The 19,419-nt window shown below is 38.9% G+C and overlaps 1 protein-coding gene across 2 annotated transcripts; it reads right to left on the bottom strand.

Moving 5' to 3' along the window:
* Positions 1-1,078: 1,078 nt before the first annotated feature.
* PSMD5 (proteasome 26S subunit, non-ATPase 5) lies at positions 1,079-19,388 on the bottom strand. Of its 2 annotated transcripts, none has more exons than XM_061200993.1 (10): positions 19,156-19,388; positions 12,783-12,927; positions 11,651-11,764; positions 11,087-11,215; positions 9,585-9,694; positions 7,875-8,017; positions 6,931-7,122; positions 5,105-5,214; positions 4,581-4,721; positions 1,079-1,814 (listed from the first exon to the last, which is right to left on the bottom strand). In XM_061200993.1, exons 1-10 carry the CDS (start codon positions 19,326-19,328, stop codon positions 1,557-1,559), a joined length of 1,515 nt encoding a protein of 504 aa, XP_061056976.1. In that variant the 5' UTR covers positions 19,329-19,388; the 3' UTR covers positions 1,079-1,556. The 2 variants fall into 2 exon arrangements, with proteins under 2 accessions (XP_061056976.1, XP_061056977.1); XM_061200994.1 differs by lacking the exon at positions 1,079-1,814 and adding an exon at positions 2,421-3,587.
* Between the last annotated feature and the right edge of the window lie 31 nt (positions 19,389-19,419).

The raw sequence follows: 19,419 nt of genomic DNA, 5'->3' as shown, positions 1-19,419 counted from the left end.
TCACATTCTATGGAACTGTCATGACTCAGTGATAGCAGCTGTGACTGATTTTTGAGCATTCTCAGAATTAAAGGAAAACACTAAATAAGGAATTTAACAAAATGTTCATCTTGTCTGTAAGAGGAAACATTTTAGTAATCTGGGTGGTGGAATTACACTTAAAAGTTTTAGCTACCTAGTATATATTAACTTAAATCTCACTAGTGTAAAGACTTGGATCTCTAATTTTTTGTGAAACAATTTTCATCAAGTCCTAATTAGGCAGTATTTTACAAACGGGATGCAACAAATACACATTTCATGTTATGTATACACTCTATTAGTTTCCTAAAGATGCCTAACAGAGTACAACAAACTAGGTGGCTTAAAACAATAGAAATTTAGTGGTATTAGCAGTAGGAAAATGGCCCATATGGAAAGATGGAAAAAGGGGACTCACGGATACCAGAGATGGCGGAACAGAGATGACTAATCTGGGGACAAGAAAATTCCAGTCACTTGAGAATCATTTTGTAACAGAGCAGGGCTGGTTTATCAACATCACCACCATGGCTTGAAAGAAACCTATCTCTCCATTCTGAACCATCACACTCTGATAACATAGTCATGTAGAAACCTCTGGATTGGTGATCGCTTTGCTGTTTAGAGAGCAGAGCACTGGAAAACAGGTGGGAACATTTTTTGTCAATGAAAAGCAAGTGCATCCTTTGTTAATCACTAAGATGGTATCCTGGTTTAGGCATAGTGACCCCTCCATTCTGACTCTAGTTATTAGGAGTCAGTTTCCCTCTCTCTGATCAACTCAATATTGACCTGATGGATCTCAGAAATTAAAAGCAAAGCTCTCAACAACGATGACCCACCAATAAATAAAATAACAGTTTGGGGACCTTTCTGGTTTAGCATGTTATCACTCCTCCCCACCCAAAACCACAACACAGTAAGATGCCTTGATAAACAGCAAAAAAAAAAGTATCAAGGAACACTAGAAACATTTTTAAAAGATTTATTATCTATTTTTCAAAGGAATAATAGTAACAAAAAAGCAAAAGAGACCTTATTAAAAGTATTTATTCTTAATATAGGGAACATAATTTTAAGATTGCGTATTACTTGTTTTTCAAAGAATATTTATATCCAAGACTTTGAAAGTGGAATCAGAAGGGGAAAAAAGACCAAAAAAATAAGGGAGTGGGGGGATAGAAAGAATTCAGAAACAATTTGGTTCCATTTTAGTTAAAGTGGATTTTAAAATAAGATGGTGAGTAAGTCCATGAAAATTTTCTGGGAGAAGAACAAAACTTCCATCTTCTTGCAAAGATTAAGGCAGTCAAAGGAATCTGAGAAACATCTGGTTCAATTACGATCAGGTTTGCCTGCTTTCCTGGCTTTACATTGAATTTCAATGTAGAAACACAACAAATGTTGGTGACAAAATTACATTAGACACTCCATGATAATTATGGTGGGAGGGAAGTCTGTTTTGTAAAATACAGATGGAGTCAAATGCCTCAGGAGAAATTTTGGTCAATAAATGGTCTAGACTCTAGAAGAAATCACTCTGCTCCTTCCACTGCTGTTGTGGAAATAGGTTTCACATAGTATGGACCTTCGCTCAGGTAAGTTCTGAGCCTCAAATAATTTGGGTTCCCAAAGATTTCTGCAATTGTCTTAGAATTGGCAAGTGCTTTCACCAGTTCATATTTGGCATCCTTTGAAGCTCTGTCATGCTCTACGGACCGGTCCATCACATATTCTACAAAACCTGGACTGTTAAACATAAGTTTCTGAGCCCAGGGTTGGTTTGCAATGGCCTGAAATAGAAGGGGAAAAGAACACAATTCCTCTGAGCCTTAAGTTAAGTTTGTTAATGGGATGGCACAAATCTTAGAAAGAAATTTGGCAACATGAACCTTAAAAATGTTACATTTTGCCCAAGTAAATCCCCTCCTGAAACTCTAACTTAAGAAAATAATCAAAATATTTTAAAAATCTGTAAACAAAGATGCTCATCACACTGTGAAAGGTACACTATAAATCCCTAATAGTGGGAAGATGAGTTAGTAAATTACGGTATATAGCAATAATAAATTAAATAAACATTAAGAATAAAGTTTATAAAGGATAGGTAAATCTGTTATATGAAAAAAGTAGATCCAAATTATACATATGGCATAATTACAACCGTGGAAAAATCAAGACAAAGACTTGAGAAGAAAAGACTATCCTAAAGAAACTCTCATACATGTGCATAAGAGGATATTTTCGAGAATGTTCATTGTAGCATCATTTGTAATAGATGCTATCTAAATCTTCATTTACTGGAGAATGACACACTGTGGCTATACAATGAAATACTAATGATTTTCTAATTGCCTCTTTAAATATAGATAAATCTTAAAAACATAACATTAGGGAGAAAAAGGAAATTGCAGAATGATATGAAGAGCACGATACCATTTGCAAAGTTTAAGAATATTTAAAATACTGTAATTTAAGCATATATGCATAGATAGTAAAAGTATAAAATCACGCGTGCACTTGTAAACCCTGAATTCATGACAGTGATTACATTCAGAGAGGGAGGAAGGGGAATTGGATTGGGCAGAGGTAGCAAGGTATGACTGCATGTTTGAAATATTACACCAATAAATAGATAAATACTAATACCAATACTAAAAGGAAACACCTTAAAGTCATACCAAACAGGTATGACTCTATGTGCTTTAAAAAATTTCTACTTCTCAATCTTTTCCAAATTTAAAAATAATGAATAAGCAACGTTTATAAAAAATATTTTTAAAAACCTCACTACTGTATTTTAATGAAGAACAAGGCACAATCAAGTTTACAGCCTATGTCTTCCTCTCAAAATGTGTTCTGCAGACCATCAGCTTCAGCATCACCTGTGAACTTGTTAGAAATTCAGGATCTCGGGCTCTATTCCAGAACCAATGAATGAGAATCTACATTTTAACAAGACATTACAGTTTGAGAAACATCAGCCTACGTAACAATAGTTGAGGATGGGTGGGTTGAAATAAAAACAGCTGCCCAAACCAGTAAATCAAAAATTATCTCTACAACTATGGCTAAGTGGAGCATAAGGTAGAAGAGTGGGAAAAAAATAAATAATGAGAATACCAGTGCAGGAGCCAAAATGACCATCACAGTGACTACTGACAAGGGTGAAACAGTCTAAAAACAACATTCTTGAAGTTGACAGGTATCCTGTATCCTTCAAGACACAGATCCTGTATCACATCCTGCAGGAAGCCTTCCCACTTTTTTTTTTTTAAATTTTCTTTATTTTTGGCTGCATTGGGTCTTTGTTGCTGCGCGCGGGCTTTCTCTAGTTGCGGCGAGCGGGGGCTACTCTTCATTGCGGTGCACAGGCTTCTCACTGTGGTGGCTTCTCTTGTTGCGGAGCATGGGCTCTAGGTGCACGGGCTTCAGTAGTCGCAGCACGCGGCTCAGCAGTTGTGGCTCGCGGGCTCTAGAGCGCAGGCTCAGTAGTTGTGGTGCACGAGTTTAGCTGCTCCGCGGCATGTGGGATCTTCCTAGACCAGGGCTCGAACCCGTGTCCCCTGCATTGGCAGGCGGATTCTTAACCACTGCGCCACCAGGGAAGTCCAGACTTCCCTCTCTTGTCACCCCCACTCTCCTTGTTCCCTCCCTCTCTAGGCCAAGCATGCTGCCTGAGATCCCATTATTAAGATTACTAAAGTGATGACTACATTTCCATGAGCCCAGGGAACCACAGCAAGTGCTGAAGCTACAAAGTTAAATCAGATATGGCTCCTATTTTCAATAAACTCTGTTGAATAGGTCAATAAATAAACATTTTCAACAAAGTGTAATAAACAGAACACAGAGGTATGATCCTTACCAAAACTATAATTATACAATTAACTTTATAATTATATTTACTGCTTGGGTCCTTCAACAGATGATGAGCTACATGAAAGGAAGGTCTTTGTATCTTTTGTTCACTATTATATGCCCAGAACCTAGCAAAGAAAAGAAACTCGACAAATATTTGCTGAATAAATGAATAAATGCAAAGTAGGAAAGCCAGCACTGCTTAACTCAACCTTGTGGGTTTGGGCAAAGCTTGCTGAAGAGACACCTGAGTTAGTCCTTGAAGAATAAATAAGAGGTTAACAAGCAAAGTCAGGGAAGAGTGTTGAATGTAGAGCATACATGAGGGTCCAGAGATATGAAGCAAGCAGTCTGCTATCACTAGAGCTGCCAGTGCCGAAGCGAATGGCAGGAAATAAGGCTGAGGAAGACCAGGGCTAAGGTAGTAAGGGCTTGCTTGATGGCAGATAAGGAATGAGGAATTAATTCTGTGATCCCACAGCACCCTCGAACATTTTGCCACAGCACCTAATACCTTTTACTGAAACCATCTGTTTACATATTTGTCTCCCTAATTAGTCTACGCTAATAGTAGAGGGCAGAAACTTCCTATGCACTTGTGCATCCCCAGGGCATGGCAGAGAGACTGGCTCATTTTAAGTACGCATGTGTTGAACTGGCAGAGTCCCAAAAGGCATGGAAAAGAAGAGGATGCCTACCGTGAACACTTTTAAGGCAGCACAGTGTAGTTCAAGGAAGGGTTGATTACTGATGCCACGGAAGAGCTCCAGCGGGTCCCGAGATAAAGAAGAAAACCAGGATTCTGTCATCCTCAGGAGGTCATCAGTCTGCTGATCAGGCTACAAGACAGAAAAGGAAAACCTCAAGACATTAGGAAGTCAGGAAACCTGGGTTCTGATCATACCCTGTCATTAACTAGCTGTGTGAGCTCTGCCAAGTCTGGAGCATTCTTCCCCAACTCAGCCCAGACTTCCCCAGTTTTGTCTTGTTTCTTTTCTGATGGGGTTGATTAAGCAATCTCTAGGGTCCTATCCAGTTCTAATACTCTGTGATTCCACTTTAAAAATGTCACTAGTCATATAATGAGGGTTATCTTCTTTCACTAAGAGTGAGAAAGATGGCATTTATTTGGTCAACATTTACAGTAAGTTAACTAGTATTATACAGATTTATTCTCCCCCAGATATACCACTGTTCTTCATTAATTTCCCAATCTACTTACTGGTAAATAAAAAAGAGATGAAATTGCATCCAAACACCTAATTTTGAGCTCTGTTGAGGCATTCTTTGCTTGATATCCTATTCTCATCAGCAAGCGTTCAAAGCGAGTTCCTTTGAAGAATAACAAGATATTTTTTATTGTGGTAAAATACACATAACATAAAATTTATCATTTTAACCATTTTTAAGCATACAGCTCAGTACATTCACACTGTTGTGCAACCATCACCACCATCCATCTCCAGAACTTTTTCATCATCTCAAACTGAAACTCTGTACTCATTAATCAACAACTCTCCTCTCCCCCCACCCCCCGTCCCCTGGTAACCACTATTCTATTTTCTGTCTCTGTGAATTTGACTATTCTAGGTACCATATATAAGTGGAATCACAATATTTGTCTTTTTGTGTTTGGCTTATTTCACTTAGCACTATATCTTCAAGGTTCCCCCATGATGTAGCATGTGTCAGAATTATATTCCTTTTTAAGACTGAATAATATGCCTTTGAATGTATATACCACATTTTGTTTATCCATTCATTCATCAATGAACACTTGGGTTGTTTCTACCCTTTTTGGTTATTGTGAATAATGTTGTTAATGAACACAGATGTACAAATATCTATTTAAGCCCCTGCTTTCTTTTGGGTATATACCTAGAAGCGGAATTGCTGGATCATATGGTAATTTTATGTTTAATTTTTTGAGGAACCACCATGTTTCCACAGCAGCTGTACCATTTTACATTCCCACCAGATATGCACAAGGGTTCCAATTTCTCACATCCTGTCAACACTTGTTCTTTTCTGTTTTTTAAAAAAATAATAGCCATCCTAGTGGGTGTTAAGTGAACAATGAGATTTTTAAAAGTATGCTTTCATATACTATGACTGCCACCAACCTAAACCAATATAAAAATAAACATGTGGTCAGAAACCAAGTGACAGGCCTAAAGCACATTCATATGCAATACAGCATATACAAGTTAAAGTGTAGAGCTCTGGAAACAAAGGACCTGGATTTGAGTAGCAGCTGCCCCACAGTCTGAATGATCTTAGAAAATTTTCTTAACTTCTCTGAGTGTCACCTACCTTATCTGTAAAATGAGAATGACAATAGTATGTTTTTTGCATGATTGTAAAAGGATCATATGTCATAGGTACAAGCAGTTAGAAAAGTACACATAACATGGATACTAGCTGTGATACACAACAGCATATATAATTTTCAACATGTATTTCACAAGGGTTTTAACAGTGCTGTACATTTTTTTGTGTGTAGAATTCATAGTACTTGCAAGATACTCATGGATGTGCCATGAAAGTATCACTCTTAACATAAAATCTTGTAACATATTTTTGTTTTCCTTCCTTGACATATAAATATAAAACAAATGTGTCTTTTCATTAAATATTCACAACAACTCTGAGAAGTAGCTGTTATACTCTTTTTATATATAAGGAAAGTGAGGCCTAGAGTAGTGAAGTGAGTAAGTGAAGCTCAATAAGCTAAGTTAGTGTTAGAACTGGGACATGAATCCAGGTCTTTCTGACTCCAGACTATGGCCTTTGTACTATGAATACTATTTAAGAAAGATGTAGAGGGGAAAGAGTGCTTGGTCCAGCCAAGTTAAAAAAAATTCAGTAATAATTATGAGACTTTTTAGGGATTAGTCCAAGGTCATGGTAAAAAGACTGCCATCTGTAAAAGCAGTTTCTACTATGCAGTTAACATACAAGCAAATGAACTTACATGATGAATTCTTGTCACCCCCCCCCCCAAAAAAAGAGATATCCTTAAGGAAAGCCAAAACAAGTCATACCAACCTGTTTTCTGTAAAACTTGTTTTCCTTCAACATTGGATCCTAGAATTCCAATCGTGTCCACTGCTACACCAATCATGGTGGGGTCTTGACTTTCTGTCATTTCAAAGACTTTTTCCACAAAGACAGGATAACGCTCACAGATCTGCTGAGGACTATCCATGATAGCCAGGTTTCCAAAAAACTTCACAAATCCTAAAGATATTTACAAGAATATATTTTAATAGAAAAAGAAGATAGCATAAATTGTGGGCCCTAGGTTTTCATGGGACAGTAATAAACTTCAGGCCAGAAAGAGGAGAAAGGTTACAGTACTGTGTTGCCTGGAAATCAGACAGACCATAAGGAGATACTGAAGGACCTGTGATGTGTGGTCCTGACGGAATAGAAATCCCAGGGTGTCAATGGAGCTGGGTCCGAATACTGAAGCATTGTCATATGCAAGAGGGAGAACAAAGAACAAGGACCAGCAGATACAAATTATAGGAAGGCAAGTTTGGAGTCATTATCAGGAAGAAATCTTTAAACAGAGATGTTCATCGATGAAATGAGCGAGGCTATCTAAAATTAATTTCCAATTTCTGGAAGTGCTCAAGAAAAACTAATCAACCATGTCCTAGAACAGAATGGCTAGAATAATTCTATATTAGATAAAGATTCCAACTCAAGATTTGATGAATCGGTGAAATATACTGTAAGTATCATTACTAGTAGTTTTTGGCTAAGGTTCAAGGGAAACAGCCTAATGCTCTAAACAGCAATATTTCCAGAAAATTAGAATCAACAGTGCATGGCTCCCAGAGCAATAGATTCCACCTCATTAAGGGGCTATGGGTATCATCTTAAGGGAATCAGCTCTAAAGAAAACAATCCCTAGACTCCCCTGTCAGAGATAACTCTGAAACAAAACATACACTGTCATTTCCACAAGTGTCAGTATTTCTTACCTGGCAAATAGAAGCTAGAGAAAGCGTCTGAATCTGCCCCAACAATTATATTAGAAATCTGGTCAATTACTCCTTCTTGAGCGAGGTACTGTCGTCCATGATGAGTATATGCCAGTGATGTCACCATTTCTATACAGGTGGCTCTGAAATGCCAAGATTTTGCATATGATTAGTATAGTTTATGAACTGTTTTCATATAGGTTATTTTATTTAATTCTTCCCACCAAGTGTGAAAGGTGACTGATCCTGGCTCTACTTTTCAGATCAAGACACAAGGATGAGAAAATTGTAACTTGTCCAGAATCACATTGTTTTTACAAGGCAGTTAAGACTTAAATCATGACCTTCTGACTTGAGGCCCATTATTGTTTCCATTATAACACAACTACCTCCTCAAAGAGTTTTTAAACCTTTGTTTTATTTTGAAATGTCAAACATGAATATTTTCTCACAAAATTAGAATACCTTTACCACATATTTAAAAAATAATTCTTTGGTATCATCTAAAGCCTAACCATGACCAAATTTCCTCAATTAACTAAAAAAAGTATTTTTATAGTTGATCCTAAGGTATTTTAATTGACTATTTGCAAGGTTTTTTCCTATGTCACAAAGTCTGATACTAAGTTAAAGAAATTTAACAAAATAATTTCCTTATTAGGAAGGCTTTGAAACAATGTAACTCAAATGCTCTGAAACAGTATGACTGAGGACAGGTTTATGCATGTGAGTTCAACAAATTCAATCACATTTAAAGAACATAGGACAATCAGAAAATCATTTAAGATAAGGAAAACAAAGTCCTGTGTACACAAAGGTAACTATAGTGCTCTTATAACAGCAAAATACTTGAACCAAGTAGTCAACAGTGGGGATGCGTTAGTAAATTGTGGAATATCCAAGGAAACACTTGGTAGATATTCAAGGGGACTTAGGGAGTAGGTGCTGGGAGTAAAGAGACTGGAATTAACATATCTTTGAGAGCCTATATCGGCCACTGTGTTGGTCTCTATGGCCAATTCACTTAATCCTCATATTATCTTCTTTACAGAATTGTCATTGTTCCATTTAGGAGATAAGGAAACTCAAGTGCAGAAAGGTTACAATAATTTGTCTAAGGTCAAACAGCTACTAAGTAGTAGAGATGCATGTAAGCCCAATTCTCATTTTCAAAAGTCCATGTTTCTTCTATCATGCTGTAGTGCTATTATTTAACGACATCAAAAAATGTGCATGTTGGGAATTCCCTGGCAGTCTAGTGGTTAAGAGTCGGCGCTTTCACTGCCGAGGGCCTGGGTTCAATCCCTGGTTGGGGAACTATGTTCCCATAAACCACACGGCATGGCCAAAAAAAAGAAAAAAATTATATACATATATATATATATATAAAATGTGCATGTTAACACATTAAGTAATACAAAATGACAGTTACCATGTGATTGGCAACTTTTAAACAGCACACATGCCTAAGGACAGGGAACACTGTTATTCAAAAGTAGCTGAATTGTCATGCTAAGTGCTAAGTTCCAGTATGTTGTCACCATGTAAGTTGAGCAATTTTCAAAAAGCCCCTTCTTCAGGACATAATCGGTCATGAGACTGCAACCTGAGCATAGGCTCCACTAGGGGAGATCACACTAAGTTCCGAGGTTGTCTCCTGGCCCGCCAAGAAAGGACATTTTGCTTTAAGAACTCTCTCCGTCAACATACCTGACTAGCACATCCTCACCGGTCAGTTCTCGGAGGAGCTGCGTTACCAATCCACTGGTGGTACAGTAGTTTAAAGATTCTGGTGACACAGAAGAAATCTCCACAATTAGCTGAAAGAAAACAGAAAAAGCAGAAAGGTCAAAATAACCCAAAACTTGTTAGATGGCATTTTAAGTTAAATGCAGGACTAGGAAGTATATTACATACTATTATATACTAGTATAAATTATATACTTAATATAATTGAATTTTAAAAAATCCATTATTTGTCTCCACAAGCAGGAAAACTTCACTGAACACACAAGAAATTACTCTGGCACAGAAACACTCACCCAGATATACCTGGGTATATCTGCCCTTTTTTAAAAAGAAACCATCAATCAGGACAAAAGCCCCTATCAGCAACAACAAACAGATTGTAAAAATCATTCATTCATTCATTCAATCAGTCGGCCATTCACTTACTCGTTCAACAAGTATGTTCTGAGGGCTTACTGAGAGATCTAGGACACCGAGTGTTTTAAGCAGAGGAACAGACAGAATCAGATTTCGGTTTTTAAAAGATCATTCTGACTACACGTGGCGATAGACTAGTGGTGACAAAAATGGGAGCAGACCAGTTTGGATGCAAATACAGTAGTCCAGGTGAGAGATACTGGGAGCTTAGACTAGGGTGGTGGTGGCTATAGCAAAGCAGAGAAATGCAGGAGTTTACGTAAAACTGACACAATGTGATGACTGAGTGGATACATGGCAGGGAGGACACGGCCTCACACAGAATGAGCTGGAGGTCCAACAGCCAGCCACGTGGACTGGGAGACGGGGCCAGTTTGTTGCTGCTGTTTTTATTAGGGGCATGAGGTGGATGGAGAAGATCAGGAGTTTGGTTTGAACATGAGCATAAGCGGCCTAGCTTGCCTTCACAAACTCCAACAATTAAAGGTTCAATAGAGGCTAAGGAGCAAGGAGACCAAAAAGAAACAGCTACAGAAGCATAAGGAAAATCAAGATTGCATAATACTAACAATGCAAAGTAAGACATTGTTCTGAAGAGGGAATTAGACTGTAGACGGTTCTGTTTTGAATATACAGTCTATTAATTGCATGGCCTTGGGTCAATGACTCCATCAACAGCGAGATTAATGATAATGAAGTATCAGGTTTACTGTGAGAATTGAAGAGAATACATATGAGAGGATTTAGCACACTGCTCAGTACAAAGCTTCTTCTTACTACCACTACTACACTAATTTTTTCAAAGTCTAATTTCAATGGTATCTCCTCTATTATAGTACTCAGAGTGCAGTGTAAATATTTTTTATATGACTGTCTCACACACTAGGCTGGGAGTTCATCCCTACATCCTGAGCACCTGGTATATATATGGCCTAACATAGACTATATACTCAATAAATACATGTTAAATGAGCCATCTCGCCTTCTGATGTAAGCCTTGATGCATTCTCAATTACAGGCACCAGAAAGTACGCTTTCAGTCTTACCTCATACACCCTGTATCGAACAATGTCATTTGTTTCCATTACACTTTTCAAATCATCCAGCAGATTACTTTCAAATAAAGCCTCCAGTCCAGCCTGGGTCAGTGATATTCTTGACAGGGATTTAATGGCCTTATAAGGAAAGAAAATATCTCTTAAGTCATAAAAATACCGAACTGTACTTTCTACTTCATAAGATTTATGTGAAAATTAGTGTATGGAATGCAGCTTACCCAAGGAGCATTCACTACATTTTAGCTATAATTACTTATAATTGGAAAAAATACATAGTATTCCCAACAGAAAATAGAAAAAGCTTCTTATCAAGCAACCCAGTGTAAGCTCTATGATGGTTAATTTAGAAATGTGCATTCTAGAAAATAATAGGGGTTTACTAGTTTTATTTTGACGCCACTTATTTATTCCATACCATCGATATGAGGCTGCAAATTCAATTACGCAAATCATTCATTCTAAACCTCCACCTCTCAATCCAGAAGGCCTTTCTCTGTCTTTTAGGACATTAATGTCTCTGCATGTTTAGGCTGATGGTTGTAGCTGACTCACCGCTTTAGCTACAGATAGATTCTCTCCACCAATACAATAAACGATTTGTTTTAGTAATTCAGCATTATTTAGAATCTCAGTAACAGCATCAGAATTTTCAACAATTCTTCCAACCTGAAAGGAAAAAAACAATCAGAAATACTCTTCCAAGGTAGGGCAACATGGAAACACATGATGGTCAAATTTCCTTAGTGTGCAGTTATTTTAGGAGTTACTGACTACAGCTATGAGTCATTAAAAAATTCCAAATGACCCAAATTCATTAAAGCCAAACACACAGATGGTATACTCACATCTTTGAAAAGAAAGAAAAAACAAAAAACAGGTGAGTTAAGACTTGAGACACCTCAGTGAGTGAAAACAATACAAATCTTAGTTCTACCAACTTTCAGTTCTTGATCTTGAGCAAATTAAATAACTTTTTTTGAGCCTAATTTCTTGTCTGTAAAATGGGAATACAATACTTAACTGCAGGATAGTAATAAAGATTAAATGAAACTAAATAGGTAAAGCACCTTCTACAGAGTTTTGCACATAAATGGTCAATAGATAAATCGATCCTTTCTCCTTTTCTTAAATAAATACTTTAGAGAAGAAAAGAAAAAATAGTAGTTGAACATCTAGTGGATAACTAACTGCTCAGCTTCTATCCCTTCAAGATAATCCTCGGCAGCAGCTCTTCACCCAAACACTAGCATGTTTGGTTACCAGGGTGGTAAGAGTTACTGTCTTAATTTGTTGGTATAGTGACCTTTGTAATAGTACTTCACTCATGCCACTATAATAAGACTTACTATGGCAATCTTTCTCTCTAGACTAGAGGCTCCTTGGAGGAAAGAAACAGGCTTTATTTATCTTGGTAGCTCTAACAGCATATGGTACAATGCCTGATAAAAGGAACTCAGTATTTGATGACTAACTGATTCAGACGGTACTCAGTGGAACTTCTCACTTGAGCTTGTATCTGCCGGTTATAATTAGCTACGCATACTAGAATAGACTAGATACTCCCTACAGAGAGAGCACGTGTTTTCTTCACCTCTCTGTCTCTGACTCCCAGCATAGACCCTGGCCCAGGGCAGGTGGTCACTAAATGTTGATTCCCTTATTATGTGCTAGTAAAATTTCATACCTGGGACAGAGTGAGGATTTTTACAGAATCATTGGGGTGAGTCAGTCCTCTCTGCAGGTCAACCCTGAGGTTCCGGGCCACGTGAACTGGCTCCAAAGCTTGCAGCAATCTCTCCAGGATGGATACACACAAAGTAGTCTGTTCCCTAAAAGAGACACCACAGATCTCATCAATCATGTCCCACCAGGTAGGAAGCAACAACCTAATATCTGACACCTAGCTTAATGAGGCTCTCCTCCACACAGACTTCCCTTTGAAACACCAGCTTCTACTAGTTTATTCAAATTTACCTAGTACCGGGCTTCCCTGGTGGTGCAGTAGTTAAGAATCTGCCTGCCAATGCAGGGGACATGGGTTCGAGCCCTGGTCGGGGAAGATCCCACGTGCCTCGGAGCAACTAAGCCCGTGCGCCACAACTACTGAGCCTGTGCTCTAGAGCCCACGAGCCACAACTACTGAAGCCCACGTGCCACAACTACTGAAGCCCTCATGCCTAGAGCCCGTGCTCCACAACAAGAAGCCCACGCACCACAATGAAGAGTAGACCCCGCCCACCACAACTAGAGAAAGCCTGTGTGTAGCAATGAAGACCCAACGCAGCCATAAATAAATAAAACAAAACTAAACAAAAAACAAACTTACCTAGTACCTATTATGTGCCATGCCTGTGCCAGGATAATATATATAAGACATATTCTCTAAGGATAAGATATATTCTCTAATCTCAAGGAGCTCAGTTTAATGGATGACACAGAAAAATAAAAAGGCAACTATAATCCAAGTAGATAAATGCTATAGGTTAGGTCTGGAAGCTGAGGGAGCTCAGAAAAGAACACAGGGTTCGGGGAAGGCCTCTCAGAGGGTAACACCTGAGCTAAAATGTGGGATTTATCTAAGAGAAGAGAGGTGTTCCGGGTAGAGGGGGTAGTCACACATAAAAGACACAGAGGAATGAGACAGTGTTATGCATTCAAGGAACCACAAGTTGCTTGGTATGATGGGGTGGGGAGAAGGATGAATGACAAGAAATGAAACAGGAAAGATGCACAGAAGCTGGATTCTGATAGGTCTTTTATGTCCTGCTATGGAATTTAGCCTCTTCCCAGAAGGCAATGGAAAACCATGAAGTGGTTTTAAAGCAGAGAAGGAACACAATGAGCTCTGACTTATAGAAATCGCTCTGCATCAGTTTTAGAGAAAGAATTTTCAGTTAAAAGGTAGTTTATGGTGAGAGGTGATGGAGCAAAACAGGGAAGTAGCAGTGGGAATGGAGAAGAGGGAAAAGATTCAAGACCTATTAAGGAGGCAAATTAAGCAGAACTTGATGACTACCAGATGTAGATACAGAGGTGTTTCACTAATAACTTCCTTGTCTCTTAATAGGCAGTACAAATAAATGAGCACTCATATATTGCTAATAGGAGTATACGGTTAAATTGGGGCCTTCCTAAAAGGTGATGAAGCAGTACATAGCAATACATAGCAAATGAACATATCCTTTTAACTTAGCGATTGCAATTTGCACAATCAAGGGTAAGGGAGTAATTAAGAATGTTTTTATACCCAAGATAAATGAAAACATATGTCCACACAAAAATGTGTACGCCAATTTTTCATAGCAGTGGAAAAAACCCAAATGTCCATCAATTAATGAATGCATAAATGTGGTAGATCCACTCAATGGAATATTATACAACCATGAAAAAGGAATGAAGTACTAATACATGGTACAACGTGGATGAACCTTGAAAATATTATGCTAAGTTAAAAAAGCCAGACACAAAAGGCTTCCTTTTGATGTGATGATTTCGTTTACATGAAATGTCCAGAACAGACAATTCCATAGAGACAGAAAGCAGATTCCGGGTTGCCAGGGGCTGAGGGAGAGATGAGAAGGGGAATGGGGAGTGATTGCTAATAGGTATAGGTTTCTTTTCTTTTTTAAAAGAAATGTAATTGTCTATGCCATAAAATTCACCATTTTAACCATTTTTCAATGTATACTTCTGTGGCATTAAATACAGTCACATTGTTGTGCAACCATCACCACCATCCATCTCCAGAACATTTTCATCTTCCCAAACAGAAACTCTGTATTCATTAAACACAACTCATTTTCCCCTCCCCTCAGCCCCTGGCAACCACCATTCCACTTTCTGTCTCTATGAATTCGACTACTCTAAGTACCTCATATAAGTGGAATCATACAATATTTACCATTTTGTATCTGGTTTATTTCACTTAATATGTCTTCAGGGGCTTCCCTGGTGGCACAGTGGCTAAGAATCCGCCTGCCGATGCAGGGGACACAGGTTCGTGCCCTGGTCCGGGAAGATCCCACATGCTGCGGAGCAACTAAGCCCGTGTGCCACAACTACCGAGCCTGCGCTCTAGAGCCTGCGAGCCACAATCACTGAGCCCGCGTGCTACAACTACTGAAGCCCACACGCCTAGAGCCCATGCTCCACAACGACAGAAGCCACCACAATGAGAAGCTCGCACACCGCAACGAAGGGTAGCTCCCACTCGCTGCAACTAAAGAAAGCCCACGCGCAGCAACAAAGACCCAACACAGCCAAAGAAAGAAAGAAAGAAAGAAAATAAAGAAATAGAGAAAAAAAATTTTTTTTAAAAATGTCTTCAAAGTTCATCCATGTTGTAGCATGTGTCAGAATTCTCTTCCTTTTTAAGGCTGAATAATATTCCATTGTGTATACATGTATACCATATTTTGTTTAACCATTCATCCATTGATGCACACTTGGGTTCCCTCAATGTTTTTGTTTGTTTGTTTTAGCCATTCTAGGAGGTGTGTAGTAGAATCTCAATGTGATTTTCATTTACATTTCCCTAATGACTAATGATGTTGAGTATCTTTTCATTTGCTGATTTGTTATCCACACATCTTCTGGTTCAAATATTTTGCCCATTTTAAAACTGGGTTCTTCTTACTGTGTTTTGAGAGTTCTTTATATATTCTGAATACAAGTCCTTTATCAGATATATTCTTTGCAAAGACTTTTCTCCGTTTGTGACTCGCCTTTTCATTCTCTTAACTGTGACCTCTGAAGAGCAGAATGTTTAATTTTGATGAAGTCCAATTTATGAATTTGTTCTCCTATGGATCATTCTTTTGGTGTCACATTAAAGAAATCTTTAAGCCAAGGTCACAAAATTTTTTTTCTATGTTTTCTTCTAGAAGTTTTATAGTTCTAGGTTTTATATTTAAGCTTATAATCCACTCTCGTACACTTCTGGTAGGAATGTAAAATGATATAATCACTTTGGAAAACAGTTTGGCAGTTTCTTCAAAGTTAGACATACACCTACCATATGATCCAGCCATTCCACTCCTAGGTATTTACTCAAAGAGAAAAGAAAAAAATGTGTCTATGTACAGACTTGTACACAAATGTTCATAGCAGTGTTACTGTAATATACCCACACGGAGATAACTCAAATGTCCATCAACAGATGGTTCAAAAACAAACTGTGATCCATCTATACAATGGAGTACTACTCAGAAATAAAAAGGAATGAAGTATTCATTCACACCACATGGATAAATTTTAAAATAATTATGCTGAGTGAAAGAAAGCAAACAAAAGAGTACATGCTGTATGACACCACTTATATGAAACTACTGAAAAAAAAAAAGGCAAACTCATTTATAGAGACATCTTTGCTACCTTGATTGTAGTGATGGTTTCATGAGTATATACATGTCAAAACTTGTCAAACTGTATATTTTATTATGTGCAGTTTATTTTAGGTAAATTATATCTCAATAAAGTTTTTTTTTTTTTTAAAGCAATGGTAGGTTAAACTGTATATTGCACAGATTTAAGGTCACATGCGGCCCTTCGGTACCAAGAAGCCAAAGAATTAATAATGTACAATCAGTCTTGCTTGCCTTCCATGTTGTAAAGCAGTAATCTTAGGACTTACTTTCTCTCACAAAAACTCCGGTCAAGATTCTAGGTTTATGGACTTCCCTGGTGGCGCAGTGGTTAAGAATCTGCCTGCCAATGCAGAGGACATGGGTTCGAGCCCTGGTCCGGGAAGATCCCACATGCCGCGGAGCAACTAAGCCCGCGAGCCACAACTACTGAGCCCACATGCCGCAACTACTGAAGCCCGCGCGCCTAGAGCCCGTGCTCTGCAACAAGAGAAGCCACCACAATGAGAAGCCCACACACCGCAACTAAGAGTAGTCCCCGCTCGCCGCAATTAGAGAGAAAGCCTGCACACAGCAACGAAGACCCAATGCAGCCAAAAATAAATAAATAAATTTATTAAAAAAAAAAAAAGATTCTAGGTTTACATCTACCAGAAAAGATCTCGAACCAATATATAGTGTGGGAAAACAGCAATATATCTAGAGACTGCCAATCCACTATCCAGAGAATTATTCCCACAAATTGCAATTGGTATCTACAATGTACTAAGTTCTGAATTACCTTGTCTTTAAATTTCCATTAAAATTGTTTCCTAGAGCGCTGCTCCTTCATTCAGCAAACCACCACCCCACAGACCTTATTCTTCAAACTCCCCTTCATTTCAGTTCCTACTGCATCTCTGGTGTTAACTTATAGATCACTGAAAGTCTCTTCATCTATAATATGAAGTGGTTGGACTAGGTGGGCTCTCTAAAATTTATGAGTTTAATCTTTTATTTGGCATATATTGTATTATGTGCTGTACCCTAAGAGGGATGCAGAGATGAATTCTTCAAAGAATTTACAAACTAGACAGAAACACATATGAAATTACAACATAAGGCAATAGTGTCAAGTATTATTACGAGAAGTAATGATAATGTCCTTCAGGAGATCTAAGGCCAGTCACTTGCAACTGGAGTGACCAAGAAAGACTTTTTGGAGGGGGTGGCACTTCACCTGAGCCCTAAAAGATGGACAGATTTGGAGGGGAAGGCATTTCAGTTAGAAGGACTGGCATGAATAAAGTTAGGAAAGTGCCAAGTCATGCTCAAGGGAAAGTAGTGCCACTTGGTAGCTGGAGCAGATGAAATATGTGTAGAGTGGAAAAAGATGAGGCTGGAAAAGTAGGATGGAAATATACTGTAAAGGTCCAAGTGCCAGACTAACAAGTCATGATTTTACACTGGAGGCAATGCGAAACCATGGCAAAGATGTGAGTCAAATATCCTGAGAAGTTCCCTGTGGTTGCAACGTGGGAAGGACACACTAGAAAAGGAAACTCAGAGGTAATGAGAAGTCAGACTAATGCAACAGACCTAGCGAGAGGGAGAAAATGAGGGCCTGAATTAAAATGGACAAATAGAGATTTCATAGGCACACCTGAATAATGTTAATTAACAGAATTAATGAAGGGAGAACACATATGCAAAAGGGAGGATTCTTAGACGGTCAGAGCCAAGAAAGCCCTCTGAAATCATCCAGTGTTGATTCAGTGATTCATTATCTTTTCAAGAAGAAAGGTCACTTTTAAATTTCTGGATCACAAACATTTAAAAAGTCTTTTAAGTTATCAGATGATCAAATACAAAGTGTTTTTAAATCAAATACTACAGATGTACATAAAACGAAAAGTAAAAGTTGCCATCCTACCATTCTAAGTCCCACTACCATATTAATAGTTTCTGATGTATCTTTCAGATATTCCAAAAGCTACACTGGCCTGTGTTCAAGTGGGTGTGGGGGGTGGTAATCCTTTTTAAAAATTACGCATAACGGGATTATAAACTCCTACAATTTTCTTCTTTCATTCAGCAACATATATTAGAGATCCTTCTATGTCCACATATATAGATCTACCTCAATTTTCCTAAGAGCTGCATAGTATTACAGTCATGTGTCATAATTTAAGAATCCCCTTTTAATAGATATTCAGGTGGTTCCTAGTTTTTTTGTTTTGTTTTGTTTTTTTGCTGCCTCCTTCTGTTATGAATATTCCTGTATATACAGTACATTTTGTGTGTAAGTATACCTGCATGTTAAATTTCTGTAACAGGAATTACTGGATCAAAGGTATGTGAATTTAAAATATCGATGGATGCTTCCAAATTGCCAGGATAGGACCCCTTCTTAAGAGGTGGGAAAAAGTCAAGAACTTGGATACGTGATTGTGGAGTCCTCCCCATAGGCGGGCAACCTTGCTTTCCTCCTATTTCAAGGATGAAGGCAGTGAGGCCAGGAGACGGCCACCTCAGAGCCTGGGCTTGAACCCCGTCTCTAGACTCTCAGCCCAGGATCCTTCCCTCTCTGAAATTTCAGCGATAGTCAACCTTCACTGCGACTGGGAAAAGCCTCCCCCGTCACCACCACCCCCATCCCCGTCTCCATACTTGGGGGTGTCGCTCTCCCCCGCTCAAGCTGCAGGGTCATCTCACCGATGGTTCTCGTTGAGCAGGGAGAAAAGCGGGCCAAGGCGCAGTTCCGCCGCTTGCTCGCGGAGCTCGCTGAGAGGCACCGACTGCAGCACCGAGTGCAGAGCGCGCAGCTCCTCCAGCGGCGCTTCCAGCCGAGACACCTCCCTCAGCAGCGACACTGCCTGGGCCGCCATGACGCCCCCTCCCACCGGGGCTCGCCAGTCAGCCCGCCCAGCTCCCGGCTCCCGGCGCGCTTTTCCAAGCCTCGCGAGATCTGCCCGGCGC

This window comes from Eubalaena glacialis, chromosome 9, assembly GCF_028564815.1.
Source record: "Eubalaena glacialis isolate mEubGla1 chromosome 9, mEubGla1.1.hap2.+ XY, whole genome shotgun sequence".
NCBI classification, from domain to species: Eukaryota; Metazoa; Chordata; class Mammalia; order Artiodactyla; family Balaenidae; genus Eubalaena; species Eubalaena glacialis.
Note: the sequence above shows the minus strand (reverse complement) of the source record. Positions and strands in the feature narration are given on the sequence as shown.

What these genes read in the sequence shown, in the direction of transcription:
- PSMD5 (XM_061200993.1), bottom strand. Translation starts at nt 19,328, where the DNA reads ATGGCGGCCCAGGCAGTGTCGCTGCTGAGGGAGGTGTCTCGGCTGGAA. An exon ending in TTCGATACAGGGTGTATGAG is followed by an intron (nt 9,695 to 11,086) that starts GTAAGACTGAAA and finishes GTTTTCTTTCAG; the next exon opens with CTAATTGTGGAGATTTCTTC. An exon ending in GGTGAGGATGTGCTAGTCAG is followed by an intron (nt 8,018 to 9,584) that starts GTATGTTGACGG and finishes TTGGCATTTCAG; the next exon opens with AGCCACCTGTATAGAAATGG.